Source organism: Penicillium taxi (assembly GCF_028828555.1).
Source record: "Penicillium taxi strain IBT 34144 chromosome Unknown utg000006l_segment0_segment0, whole genome shotgun sequence".
In the NCBI taxonomy this organism is placed as follows: Eukaryota; Fungi; Ascomycota; class Eurotiomycetes; order Eurotiales; family Aspergillaceae; genus Penicillium; species Penicillium taxi.
The window spans coordinates 498,306-513,058 of record NW_026643208.1 but is presented as its reverse complement, the minus strand read 5'-3'; the positions used below and the strand labels follow the sequence as shown (position 1 = coordinate 513,058).

General features: G+C 46.4%; 4 protein-coding genes across 4 annotated transcripts; all 4 read left to right on the top strand.

Moving 5' to 3' along the window:
* Positions 1-1,702: 1,702 nt before the first annotated feature.
* N7495_009320 (uncharacterized protein) lies at positions 1,703-3,421 on the top strand (the record flags this gene model as incomplete). Its single annotated transcript, XM_057211971.1, has 1 exon — positions 1,703-3,421. The coding sequence occupies one exon, from the start codon at positions 1,703-1,705 to the stop codon at positions 3,419-3,421; it is 1,719 nt and encodes a 572-aa protein (XP_057058834.1).
* A 4,100-nt stretch (positions 3,422-7,521) lies between these two features.
* N7495_009319 (threonine/serine exporter family protein) lies at positions 7,522-10,140 on the top strand (the record flags this gene model as incomplete). The annotated part of the gene is made up of 1 exon (XM_057211970.1): positions 7,522-10,140. One exon carries the CDS (start codon positions 7,522-7,524, stop codon positions 10,138-10,140), a length of 2,619 nt encoding a protein of 872 aa, XP_057058833.1.
* A 1,219-nt stretch (positions 10,141-11,359) lies between these two features.
* N7495_009318 (uncharacterized protein) lies at positions 11,360-11,742 on the top strand (the record flags this gene model as incomplete). Its single annotated transcript, XM_057211969.1, has 2 exons — positions 11,360-11,530; positions 11,575-11,742. The coding sequence occupies 2 exons, from the start codon at positions 11,360-11,362 to the stop codon at positions 11,740-11,742; spliced, it is 339 nt and encodes a 112-aa protein (XP_057058832.1).
* Positions 11,743-13,030: 1,288 nt separating this feature from the next.
* On the top strand, positions 13,031-14,533 carry N7495_009317 (putative MFS glucose transporter; the record flags this gene model as incomplete). Its single annotated transcript, XM_057211968.1, has 2 exons — positions 13,031-13,126; positions 13,175-14,533. 2 exons carry the CDS (start codon positions 13,031-13,033, stop codon positions 14,531-14,533), a joined length of 1,455 nt encoding a protein of 484 aa, XP_057058831.1.
* Between the last annotated feature and the right edge of the window lie 220 nt (positions 14,534-14,753).

Below are 14,753 nucleotides of genomic sequence, written 5' to 3'. Positions count from 1 at the left end.
TTTCCTTGTAGGATTGAAACTGTAACGGAAGGATCGACTAGCTCTGTGATCAAAATCCACTAGAACTTGAAACTTCCATAGGGAGAATCCTATAGTGGGGCTCTACAGTGCAATAGTACGAGTAGGTACTAAGGCACGAGTTTTGAGTTGTCCCCGGGACCTCTAATCCCGACTTGAAAATTAGGGATAAAGGTAAATAAATTACTACTTCTTGTATAATTTAATATATGGATACATGATGTGCACAGACCAAGCTCCATGGTTGCTCAAAGCTTCAATATGATGGAGGCAAACAATCAGATACTTGGTAGTATAAATAGCCCAGATCAGCATAGACCATCGTAGATCATAATCTACAATCTATTTTTGCCACTGCTTCTAAAGTTTGTTCTCGAACGCCTGATCCGAGTTCTGGGACCCGTTTATACTGTGTTGATAATTAGTAACATATGTCGACAACATCTAACTCTGAGCATGGATCGCCACAGAGCCCAAGTCCGAGTCCAAGTTCGAGTCTAAGTAAAAAATGGTTGGATGGTAGGCTTGGCGAAGACGCCCAGCGGCTCCAGGGGCGAAGTGAGACGAGGTAATCACACTGGGGGCGCTAGTAATAATACTCAACCAATCAATAGATGGATTGATGTGATGAATACTGCACACAGCAAAGTAGAAGCACGCAAAGCATTTTGTTTAGAAGCATGGAGTAGGGTAGAAGTAGGGAATAAACGGTCAAAGACTCAAAGTATAGTGAACTAGTCTATCCTCGAATGTGGAATGAAATAAGATGGATAGGAAAAGACCAGCAATCTATACAGATGACTAATGTGTACCTTTCTGCCTAAGGCCAATAAATCAATTCCCCACATCCGCACGACTTCTTTCAATCTCCCTTTTCACCTTCCTTTCTCTCATTCTTTTCTTTCTCTCTGCACGCGTTGGTTGGAATCCCAGAAGCAAAAAAAAAAAACAACTAATAATCAACCAGAAAAAAAATAATTCCCCTTCCTGCAAATACTTTCTCCCCCTGAAGAAAAAAAAAAAAGAGAAAGACTTCGTGTTTTGACCGACTGTTCCGTTGACTACCCCATCTCCATTGGGGCTCTTTGTGTTTCGCCTTTATCAACTTGCATTTCCCGGTATTGCCGGTTCTGCGGAGTGTCGTTGCTGCCTTTTTCAACTCTATTTTCTTGGGATTTGCAGAGCATCTCCCCTGCTTCTATTGTTCTTCTTGAGAGATCTTCTTTTCGATATTCCCGATAATTTCTCACCTTACACTTCGATTACGACTTGTTTTTTCTTCCACTTCATCAGGAACAAAACCAACAGTTTCTGTTAAGCTCGATAATCTTCCTCCTATCAACATTGAGCCATTCATTAACTCCCATCCTCTTCCTTCGCTTCTGGTACGCGATCGCCAAACTTACGAATTTCCATATCTGAATCGAACTTGCGCTGATGGTTGCTCTCATTTTAGAAATCGCGCGATTACAGTCCCTCTTTCCTCGCCATTCTTCGATTATTTCACTTCGAAATCTCTCAAAGTCTGCTCATACACCTCATAATCATCTAATCTCTCGGGAAACGCTCGAAGCTTTGTGGTTGATCCCAAACGCTCGCCAACCCGTACCGGTCCGAACGCAAACGCATCCTTCCACTTCGCCTTTCTTGCACATAACTTCGCCCTTTTGACTTGATTTAGAGTATGGACGCTGGCGGTCTTACTCAAATGACTTACAACAACTCTTTCAATAATGGTTCCCTCGGTGTGGCTGGCTCCGGCTTCGCTTCTCGGGGGAAGGGTTCACACATCAAGCGCTTGAGTGTAACTCCACAGGTGGCCACCATTGATGAATCTCAGTCGTCCGCATCAATTTCCACTCCTCGCACTAGTCGCTCGCATCTCTTGGCCGGGCTCCGCACTGCTCCCAGGTCAGCTACTATCCCTTCTCAGCATCAACAGCACAATAGTATGGAAGGTGGTCGATTCCCAGGCGCATATCGAGGCTCTGATCGGGTTCCGCAAACTGCCACGGGGGCTGGATTCCCACAGCAGACGTTCTCTTCGAACCAGGGCATGGGCAACCGCCACCAGAGTCAGCAGCATAATCAGCACCAAAGTCAGAACCACAATCAGAACCGTCCGATGTACACCCTGCCGGAGCAAGTGCTTGCACCTCCGACACTTGAAATGGGCGGCCACGAGGTCATTGACGAGAATCTGTACGCAGAGCTGATGTCGACAAATCTGTTTCTGGCAGCTCAGCAGCAGCGTCTGCAACAGCAATTGATCAGCGTTACTGCTGCAGCCCAGCAGTTCCAGGGCCTCAGCTTGGGCGTTCAGCAGCAACAGCAACAACAGCACCAGCACCAGAACCAGCAGCACATGGGTTTCTACCAGCAACAACTTCAGCAGGGTGTGCAGCCAATTGTACAGCCTGTGCCTGGCCAACCGGGCTTGTTCTCCGTTTACAACCCTTTGACTGGCCAACAAAGTTACGTTATGGACAACAGCTACCAAGAGGAGCCGCCTCAGCAGTACTATGAACATTCCTCTAGCTCACAGGTGCCCCAGTTCCGTGCTGAGATCTCCCCTCCTGACTCGGTTCCATCGCCAATGCATTACTCTCATCCTGGCACCCCTTCCAATGGCACCCCTTCTCCTTCTCCACCCCTAGAGTCCTCTGCAAGCACTCTCCGTCGCAATCACCGCAAGAACCCCTCGTTCAACCCCGTTCTGCGAAACACCATTGATACAGCCAAGGCAAATGTTGGAGCTGGTCCCCGCTCAGCTGTCCTGCCTCCTACACCTTCTACTGGAACTTTTGGCCCTGGTCAAGCTCGCGCTGGCGAGCACCCGATCCGGCAGCCTCGTGGCCCGCCTTCTTTGGAGGATCTCATTGCCAGGCCCACATCAAAGCACGAAGGAAGCAAGAACTTTGCTACCCGTCAAAGGCGCCGCGCCGTTCACAATCTAGTTCGTGCTGGAATCGAGCGCCGTGGTGACTCCCGTAGCTTTGGTTACAACAGCAGTGGTGGTACCAACACTCCAGCAAGTGAACATGAGTTCGCCTTCTCCGACGGCGACGATGCGACCGTTCGTAGTGGCAGTCTTTCTAGCAAGCCTAGTTTGGGTAGTCTGCGCGCAGCTGCAAATGGTGCTATCGGATCCGAGCGCAAAGAGAAGTCTAGCCGCAAGAGCCCAGACAGTCCATTTACTAGTGTTACGCCGACAAGCGAGGATGGGTACTTTTCATCCAACTTCTCCGATGTCCGTGCTGGCCAAACCTCGAGTGAGGCCTCGTCTCCCTCGGTGGCATCAGTTGTTGCAGGCCAAGGTCAAACATCACAAGCACCAGATCGTCGCAAGATGCCGATGCTTGTGCTGTCAAGCGCCGAGAAACGCAAAACCCCTCTCATGTAATGCCGAACATCATGTGACAGCGACGTATGACTTTTATATCTTTCTTCTTTCCAGAGTCAATGGTATTTGCTGCTTGCTCTAAATATGCCCTACCTCTTCTACTCAGTGAGATCTTCAGGATTATCACTCTTGATTGCCCTTCTTTGTTGTGCGCGTGATGAAAGACCTCAAATTGGTCTGCAACGACTTTGTTATTGCCTTCATTCAAATTCCTTTTTCTCTTCTCACGTCCATCTTTTAACCTGTCGTTTTATTTTATTTTCTTTCCCTGTGCCGTTTTTTGCCCAACTCGTCGCCCTTTGCACCGGTTGCTTTTCACCTTTTACCTATCCCCGAGGCGAGGATCGTTTGCTTGAGATCGGAATAGAAACGAGGGCTTGACCATCGTCCCTTTTTTTTTCTTCTCATCTTTCGGGTTCCTGACGTACATCCGGTTATGTACATGCAGTTCTACCTAGGTACCCCATCTGGGTCCTACGGCTTTAAGCCCTTTTTAAGTACAATAGCTTTACAGCTCATTCTTTGCATGTCACTTCGTAGTGTATTTGTTTTCCAACTTGTAGGAGTCTCTACCTTGTTCATGAAATGACCTCCGGATTCAAATAGCTGCACGAGCCTATTTATACCTATCTAGTTATGTTCTTCGTTCGGTATCTGCACCAGTTGTACTTGAATAGGATGCATACATCGGTTCCTTGCATGCTCGGGGCAGAGCTCCAACAATATTTTCACTTGGGCCGGATCCACCTATGGACTGCATCAAGATAAAAAAGAATCTGAACACGAATTACAGTTATGAGAAATAAGCATCTGTAAGTGATGGATCTGAGAGTACCTGGGAATCTCTATCTCCATCAATGTTGGAATCTGATAGAAAGCGCCTCATGTCTTACAAGAACCTCGTTTCTACATATACGTTGCTCTATAGTTTTAAGGATAACTATGTAACCTTCTAAGGTTGACGGCGGGATTTGATATCTGTTGACATTTTTGGTTCTCATACTAATCCTGAGGTCTAGCCCTAGCAAGAGGTACAACTTCAGTCACCTGGGCACCTCTACTTCCATGGCGCCATATGTACCCACTATCATCCGACTTTAAATCTTTATCTATAGACATTTTACCTATGGATCAATCGGGCGAACCTTGGTATGGATACCTGTATATCGATATCTCAGATGACCCAAGAATCTACTTCAAGAAGGACCTCTAAAGGGAAGAAAATACCTAGGTATAAGACGCTCATTATTTTCGATCTAAATTGTAAAACTTTCCGAAATTTCTGTTTCAAATATCCTTAGACTTCCACTATCCATAGATCCAGGATACTCAAGGGAGGAGGACTATAGTGGTGTTATGCAAATGGTAAAAGATGTGTGTATTCCAAATTATAACTGCCCGGTGTACATTTTCTGCTCCAATGATCACTGCATAGTAGTAATAACGTTAGGTATCAAACTGAGGTCAGAAGTTTACCTTGAGACTTCAATCTTAAAGTCTGATAAGAATTCACACGATACATCACGTTTTCTGGATTCGGCAGTCAATCTAACTCTGCTGTCAGCTGAGCAGCGACTCAAATTATACAAAGCCTTTAGGGGTATATGGGCAAAAGTATATGATAGTTTTTCCAAGATTTAGCAAACTATTGTGAACAGACTAAGTACTGCTTAGGTTAGATTAGCCTCTCGGAACGGTTTGTGAACCCCTGACCCATCATTCAGAACCTATTACCGCAACTGGCAATAAGTAAACTTCGGTAGATCGGAATGATCATTGTTAGATCTCAGACTGTCACCCAACATCATCCTTGACATGCTTATGATTCAAAATCGCTTCTGTGCCCCTGTGACTATGTGAGAGAAGTATCAAATCCAACCACGATAAGCCCATCCAGCTTGAACAGCTAATTGGTTGGGCTTTTTTCTCTATTGAAAATTAGGCGTTGGTTTGTTCCTGCATCTTTACAGGTTGGACGACCATCCTCGGCAGGGCTAGCTTGAGAGGGGCTGTGTAACGGTAGAAAGGGGAGGGTAACACGATCACTGGCGCAGTCACACCTCTGCAACAGAAGAAGGGGAGTAATCTCAGTGTAAGAAAACTTGGATATGGAAAGCCTACAACGTAGAGGATACTTGGAAGATAACATTTCATGCCTTGAATTGTCGGCATCCCGAATTTACCTTACAAAAATATCGGGATCTACAGACGCCTCCCCCTTCCCGTTCATGCCGATGAAGGGACCGATATTGCATACTGACACGTAAGTTTGTGGGGCATTGATCGTCGGGGGGGGGGGGATTCATGTACTCTAAGTTAGTAACGGGGAAGCTTAATCACAGCCCGGGGCCTCATACATATGGGATCCAGCCCTTACTGCGGGTTCTCTGTGATACAATGACGCGTAATGAGACCAAGAGCCCCTCCGAGGTCTTTGAGACACTAACTGAAATCATGGACAACCCAGGGGAATAAATCATAGATACTGTTCAAAATATGGAAGTGATGAGATACAGCCGACGAGACTATGAGGTCGTAGGCATTAATCAAGGAAAGACTTCGGGGAAGGATAGGAACATGGAAAGGTGGAGAATTGACGGGAATATGGTTGACATCCCGACTCCAAGGCCAGATTATCCTTGTCATGCAGATACCAATTCAACTCAAAGAATAGCAGCACCATGCTGGTTTGTACATACGTTATCTTGATTGCTTATAGAGCAAGGGCGAGATTCTTTCCATATGATCTACCGACATACAAGGAGATGGTACGTACCTCCTGTCGATCAGGGACAATCTTGTATATACTTTCTCAAGCACGAAAAGGGGTTGTTTGGGATGGTATCTGATAGTTTCACTTGTCTATCCACAATATGATTCTCAATAATATGATTTTATAGTGGCTTTTTGATGGCGGCCCGGGTCCACTTGAGCCTGTGCTTCCAGAACCCGCGATCCTTTGAACCTTTTCTTGACAATTATGAACTATCTAGCAGTTCCTTTTCATGACAAACATCTATGGAAAAGAAGTTTGTGACCTGTGATACCTACCTCATAGTCTCCGTGGAACTGGAACTACCATTCTAGTTCCTTTGGTAATGAGCTCGGCCCTCTTGCGAGTCTTGTCTCTATACTTTCTTTTTTTTTTCATGCTCATCTTCATTTTACTCCATGGACTGGGCTGATCCAAAATAGAAACTTAGATAAGCCACAATCCTGACCGTAGATCTATGTGGCGATCCAACCCGAGTTTTCACTGTAGATAGATCGAATCTTGGAGCATACTCAAAGAGAGACTTCAGACTCATAGGACAATCCATCCAATTTCTAATGGTTCGTGACCTGTTTTTTCTTTCTTTTTTACCAAGTCAAGCACCGAAGTCTTTCCATCCCGGTGATTTATCATAGTGGCAAAAACACAAATCTATGGGAACCCGGCTTCGGAAGTCCCTTTCCTTCCCCCCCTAACGGCTACACGCCCCTCCCCCATGATGGATTACGTAGACAAAAATAAATGGAAAGGCCTTGCCTTCTGTGGTCCGTGTGTATCTTCGTGCCTTTTGTGCCTGTCTGTAGCCGCAGAATAAAAGAAAAACGTCACTGGAGCTGCTGATGAGCTTTTATATTCGCCTCAATTCGCTTCCCGTTCTGCCAATTCCTTCATTTACCTTGTCAATTTCATACTTATTATGAGGTGACATAATAACATTCTTTACAGCGGGTCTTCCCTTCGATCTACACTCCCTTTCATCATAAGCTCCTGACGCTGGACGGACGGATTCAGCCCTGGGGCCAGCGTCTTCTATTTTGGCGGTACATGGAACAAGGTGAGTGCTGATTCATTCTCTCAAATTCTACATATATGAGTGATGAAAAATTTATCTGAACCCTGGAGGTAATTAAGATATATAATTTCAAATAGCTGAATGTTGTCAGGTACAGGTCTTATCACGAACTATATACTCTTCACATATCTAGTTATCAACTAGATAGCTCCTAGCCCACCACCTGGGCAGTGTTGAACCTGTGAAACATTTGAACATTGCTGTTTATAGTACAAGTGAAGAAATACTCCAGAAAAAATTACATTCTGCCAAAAAATGGCGGGGGGCTACTTTGATCTCCCTGGCTCCGGTCGATCAAGCGTTTCTGATATTGGAGGAACAAACAAAATATCTCTCGTGCCGCGTTCTTCGCCATTACCCCTTTCGACTGATGATCCAAATGGTCAACAAACGTATCATAATGGGAGGAAATGTGATGCTGGGTCCCAGGGCAAGCATCGGAATGCAGGAATTCTGGAAATCACAAATCCCGTTGAATTCTCCGTGGACAAGCTCAACCCAAATGATCCCACTGGATCCACCCTCAAACCTCAACTGGATCGAAGGGGTACGGCGTTACCTCAAAGACCGTTGCCCACGGCCAACATTCCATTCATGCAGGAAAGAGGGCCAGTGGATCCTCTACCTGGATCCTCAGTGGAGGATGGAATCTCCAGCGCGTCAGCAGGCGTTGCAGGATTGACGATCAACCACCAAAACACCTCTATAAGGACTGAGAGGGACTATGATATCAGTCTGACTGTGAATGACAAGGGGCGGGCTATATCCTGCGCTCAAGAGAGGGCCCAGCGACTTGCATCCCTTCTCAGTCGTTCTTCTAAATCTCCGAAGCCAAGCCCACGGTCCAGTCTAGCATCTTCTATCGCTTCCACCCCCACTGAGGCTGAGGTGGTATTTCCCTTGGAAGATGGCGATGAGATTTCTATGATCAGCTTCCATGAGAAACAACAACTCTTCGACAATTCAACTGATGAGAATGAAACGAGCTTCACAGACGGGCAATCAACCAAAGAATCAAAAGCACAACCAAAACGTCCAATGTCCCGCCGCAATCTCGACCTTCTGAGTCGCCTTCGTGCGCCTCTGGATTCGGGCTCTATTTCTGACCAGTCCAGTGAAGAGCGAGACTCCTCCGAAACATGTGTCGAGCGACCACATAACGCCCGTGGAGGTGTTCTATCCTCCATCCTCAAGCTCTATGACCAGCAGCCATACCAGAGCCATGACCAATATGGTCAATCCAGCGAAAAGAGCTCTGAGTTCAGTGAGACTGGGTCCGCAGAACCGATTTGGAAACCACACGGCCCACAACGGACCAAGAAATGGTACCACAAACCATCCAGTCAATCAACCCTCGCCTTAAATGGACCGGGCTCCAAGGCTACAAGACCGGTTGACATGCTCAAGCGGTCCCACAGCAGTAGTACAGTCGAGAGGGAGAGGCCTCACCGCTGGGGAAAACCACAGCTGGAAGACGAAATTCGAATCACAATTAACATTGCAGCTCTCCTATCCCGCCAGAAGTATTTGATACGGCTCTGTCGGGCTCTGATGCGATACGGTGCTCCAACTCACCGTCTCGAGGAATACATGCGCATGACTGCGCGTGTGCTAGAGATTGATAGCCAGTTCTTGTATATCCCCGGCTGCATGATCATTTCCTTTGACGACGTATCTACACATACGACTGAGGTAAAGGTTGTCCGCTCTGCCCAGGGTATTGACCTGGGCAAGCTGGCCGATGTTCACGAGATCTACAAAGAAGTGATCCACGATGTGATAGGAGTTGAGGAAGCCATTCGGCGACTCGACTCGACGTCCAAGCGGCCCGGCAAATTCCACATACTCTTTCTGATCTTTGCCCATGGCTGTGCAAGCGCATGTGTGGGCCCATTTGCCTTCAATGCCCGGCCAATCGACATGCCGATTGCCTTCTTACTAGGTTGTTTGCTCGGCATTCTGCAACTCATCCTCTCACCCAAATCAAGCCTCTACTCAAACGTCTTCGAGATTTCGGCCGCCGTGCTGACTTCCTTCCTGGCACGTGCCTTTGGAAGCATTCGATATGAAGGCGAGCCACTATTTTGTTTCTCAGCTCTAGCACAATCTGCCATCGCACTTATTCTCCCGGGGTATACAGTACTTTGCGCCAGTCTGGAACTCCAATCCCGCAGCATCATCTCTGGGTCAGTACGCATGGTGTACGCGATTATATACTCTCTTTTCCTCGGCTTCGGCATCACAGTCGGCACTGCAGTATACGGAATACTGGACACGCAAGCTTCAACAGCATATACCTGTCCCGCCAGCCCGATAACCAATGAATACATCCAAACGTTCCCCTTCGTCCTTCTCTTCACAGCCTGTCTGGCTATAGTCAACCAAGCAAAATGGAGGCAGATCCCAGTCATGATGGTCATCTCTCTAGCCGGGTACGCAGTAAGCTACTTCAGCTCCAAGCGATTCTCCTCAAACACCCAGGTCTCGAACGCACTAGGTGCCTTCGTCATCGGTCTCATGGGCAATTTTTACAGCCGCCTACGACACGGCCTTGCAGCCGCCGCAATGTTACCTGCAATCTGGGTCCTTGTGCCCTCCGGCCTTGCGGCTAGCGGCTCTCTCATTTCGGGGATCACGTCCGCTGAGGAAATGACTCATTCGCCTTATGCTGTTGTGCGCAATGGGACTCAGGGCTTTGTCGATGCGGCGAAGAATCTTTCTGAGGCCAATACCCATGATCAGAGCTATGGCGTTGTCTTTGATATTGGCTATGGAATGGTTCAAGTGGCTATTGGTACGACTGTTGGTCTTTTCCTTGCGGCCTTGGTGGTTTACCCATTGGGTAAGAAGCGCAGTGGACTGTTCAGCTTCTAGTATTTTCAACAAAATATCATATATGATCTTGTGTTTTTTTCCGATGGACTTCTAAATATCAATTTGCATTCGTGTCTGTCATTCCCCTTTTTCAACAATTGTGAGATTTGGCACGGTTTTCCATCTAGGATGGGATTCTTGTTTTCTTGCTTATCGTCGACAAATCTATACCGACTTTGACTTACGGACTGGCTTCGTCTGGACATAAATAGACGCTACGATTCTCACGAGTCACGACTAAAATCATCGAGGCCCTATTTTTTAGGTTTGCGCGAGCTTATTAAATTGTCCTTTATTTTGAAATTCCTTCTCTGATATGGCTTGACAGCTCTTCATGTGCTGGCGCAGTGGTACCTGTCTTGTCTTTTGCTGCATGTCTGTTGGCTGTTTGTTTTTCTCGGCGTAAGTTGGTTTTATGCATGAATGGGCTACTGTTTACTTTTGAATGCTTGATTTGCTTCAGTCCCTTTTCTTCTTTTGAACAGCGAAAGGATATAGATTATACACTTCATTGGCTTCTTTTTATAGTTTCGTAAATAAGTACCTTCACACTAGATTTCCCATGCCAATTCTTGGCGTTCTTCTTCCGTATGACTGCTCATCCCCTCGCTGCTTTTGCTCACTGAGTAGGACTGAGCACACCTCTTGAGCATTATATAAGCTCACTGAGTGAAATAGTTATGAGCGCCCTGATTAGCTCCATGAGCGAGATGAGCATGTACCTCAATAAAATACAACACGCTAGTCTCGTCCCTTCCCATAGGTTGTTTACATTATCCCATCAATAAATGTCGGGTTTCACTAGAATGGTCGTTCATCCTCGGAGCCACACTCCTGTTCATGGGGTAATCTTACAATGTTTCGAAGTTGGAAGCTCCGGCTACTGTTACCGAGAGTACAACTATCATTTCCATTTCCTACTTATTTCTGTAGCTGGGGTGCCAATTCCAAATTGCAATCTAGACCAAATATAGTTTAGCTTATTACCTAATTTGAGCTAGCGTGACAAGTAAATATGAGGTCTCACTTAAATTAGATAGACCATAAGAGCTTAGATTCTCTCTCTCTCTCTCTTTTCCTTCCTCAATCACCACCATTTGAATTTCCTTTTCTATTCCTCCATTAGGAGATCTTGAGCTTCTTCTTTAGGGCTGCTTAAGATTACAACCCTACCAGATAGCACCTATTCCTCCGCAAACGAGTCAAACGGTCATCAATTATGGCAACTTCCAGTCTTAAACCAGTAGCCGCCTTCCAGTCTAAGAAGGCTACAAAGTATCTCAGCGGTTTTAAGGCCGATCTTGAGGCATTGCTTCATCAGGCTATGAAATACACATCATACCGCAAAACTTCAGTCTTTGCACTGCATTGGTCCAACGATGATATGGGCGTGGCACCTCTAGAAAGACAACTACTCCAAGAGTTTAAAATAAGTATGGGTTCGAGACCACCGCCTTTGAAATCCCACACCTCGCGCAATCACCGGAGTATGAACTCCTAACGAAACTTATGGACTGGTCCAAGAAGAACGGTGGAGAGAACACACTCCGCATAATCATCTACTCCGGACTTGCCGATGATGCTGAACAAGTGCTGGGTTAATGGTATTTTAGGTATACTATAAATTTTAACCTCATACTGATACTTTGACTAATATATTAGAGCAAATAGTGGGACAGAAAACCAAAACACTAGTGAACTCACAGGAATTTCCTTCGACTGGTATTTGATCAGTGGTTATATTGACCGGTGCCCCGGAGAAGTCTGCTATATTCTTGACTGCTGCTCTAGGGGAGCAAGAGCAGTCCATAATACTAATGCGAACATTGGTGGAGAGCTCATTGCAGCCTTTAACTGGGGCCAGGCAGCGGCTGCTAACTTGAATACTTCTTTTACCTCGGCTCTCGTTAATGAGCTCCAGAAAATCAACGGAGCTCCCTTTACTCTTGCCGAAGTATATGCTAGAATCTTTCGAAACGCGCTCTTGAACAACATCGAGGTAATGCCTATTCACTTTCCAAAGATTGGTGTGCCTAGCGTTACTATTGGTCTAAACCATAACCGGTTTCCAATAAGGTCTAATCTACATTGATCGTCGAAGGTTTGGGTTGGTCGTCTTTGCTTTATGTTGAGCATCTCTGCTTTGGTGCATTATTCCCCTTTTATAATTAAATAATTATTTGATCAAATGTGGAGTAGTTTCTACAAATTTGGATTACTTATGAAAAGAAAACGAATTATTCCAACCACTTTCAACGAAGAGATAATACTATGCTTTGAGTACCGGGCCTGGAAAGTTATAGGCATCTCGTTTTTTCGTAGATAAGCAGAAAGACATTTTTTAGTAGGCTATGGTCTAATCTATAGAAACTGTCCCTTAAATTTTTGAGGAGAGAGGGGTGGAGTTGATGGAACCTCAGAAAAGTACTCCGTCATAACCGCATTATGGGGCCGAGTAACTACCGATGAGTGCTCAATAGATGCCCTTAGTAATCGGTGAGCAGCAAATCACAATTACTAAGTGCTCACTGAGTGTTGATTGGATATCACTCATATCACGTGATAATAATAAGCAGCCTGACCCTGATCGCCTTCATAAAAGCGGCGGCACCTGAAATAGGAAATCCTCACCCGTCACAAGAAAAACAGTACGTAAAGCTACCTAAGTACCTTAATTTGAGCAGTATATAAAGCGAGGAATGAAGTTGGAAGGAGGTCGTTGAATGCCTCCTCAGTACAGTATTTCGGAGTTGATACATCAGAACTCGTTTAGTTGTAACTGCATAGTCCTTTGCCTTAAGTATGGCTGACTACGCTCATCTGAGCTTCCCGCCCCAACGTCATTCTTCATCCCTTCCTCACTTCACCTTGAGGTACCTAGGTAGGCATCATGGCTACAGACTCGTCCCAATTTCGAGTTACGCCATATCTCATCTACCTTGTTTTTGTCACTACACTTGGTCCACTCCAGTTTGGTTATCACTTGGTATGGTAGTTTCCCTGACTTGACTGACTGACTGACTGACATCCATAGTCCGAGCTCAATGCACCCCAGGCAGTTGTAACTTGTGACAAGAAAAGTATTCATTCATCCAGCATTCACGGTCTCCCACAATGTATCCGCATGAATCCCTCCCAGTTCGGCCTTGTTTCGTCAATTTATACTCTTGGAGGTCTTTTGGGAGCTCTACTAGCAGGGCCCGTTTCAACCAAGTATGGACGTCTATTCGCATTAAGAGTGACTACCATCTTCTTCATCCTGGGACCAGTGGCTGAAACTCTCGCACCATCCATACCGATCCTTCTCCTCGGTCGGGTTCTTTCTGGTATTGCGTCGGGCGCAGCGATCGTAGTTGGTCCTATTTATGTGTCCGAGATTGCTCCTCCCCAGTCTCGGGGCTTCTTTGGTGCCTTTACCCAGGTCATGACCAATGTTGGTATTTTGCTGACGCAAAGCCTGGGGTATTTCTGGAGCCGTGATAGCCTGTGGCGGTTGATTCTCGCCGTGGCTGGCTTGATTGGAGGCCTAGAGCTGTTGGGTTTGTTGATGGTGCCTGAGAGCCCTGCATGGCTGATAGAGCACGGTCGGACAAGCCAAGCTCGGCGTGTATTACAGCGCATTCGCGGCCGAGATGCTGACATTGATGCGGAAATCAAAAGTTGGGGGCATTCGGATACTGTATCTACTCCAAGTGAAGAAGAGTCACTCCTTAACCCATCTACGGGAGATCAGCCTCCGAATAAGCCATCTGTCACCCTCTGGCAAGCTATACGGGACCCAGAATACCGACCGGCGATCATAGCCGTCGTCGGAGTGATGATTGCCCAGCAGTTCACCGGAGTCAACAGTATCGTGATGTACAGTGTATCTCTGCTACAGAGCATCATTCCCAGCGGTGCCGCATCACTCACTATACTGATATCTGCCATCAATCTTGTTATTACCCTGGCTTGCACGCCTTTACCCGACCGGATTGGTCGCAAAACCTGTCTATTGCTGAGCATCGGCGGCATGGGCTGTAGCTCGATTTTACTGGCGGTCAGTATCTACTTGAATCAACAAATAGCCTCCGCCATTGGGGCACTGCTATTTGTGGCTAGTTTTGCCATTGGATTAGGACCAGTTCCTTTTATTTTGGCTTCCGAATTGGTGGGACCTGAGGCAGTTGGTGCGGCCCAGAGTTGCGCGTTGGCAGCCAACTGGACCGCGACATTTTTTGTAGCTCAATTTTTCCCCATTCTCAATGAAGCTCTCGGTCGTGGGAAAGTGTATTGGGTATTTGCAGCAATGGCGGGACTCCTAGGCGCATTCATTTACCGGTGGGTGCCCGAGACCAAAGGAAAAGCCAATGCGGACGAGGTTTGGGGTCGAGTGGATCGCCGGCGAGACTGAGAATTTATTAGTGATATAGCGTAGCCATTTCTTTTTTATCTGCTACACAATTTAATTCTGTTGAGGGTCAATTTGCTGTTTTAGGATGCGGGGCGTATTTTGGTGGAGTCTCTTGAAAAGGAGTAATAGAGTAGACAAGGCTATTCTGGTCAAAATAGACCTGTCTTATTGGGTGGACATGGAAGCAGGGCAGGGCAAATGGAAAAGGGAAAAGGGAAAA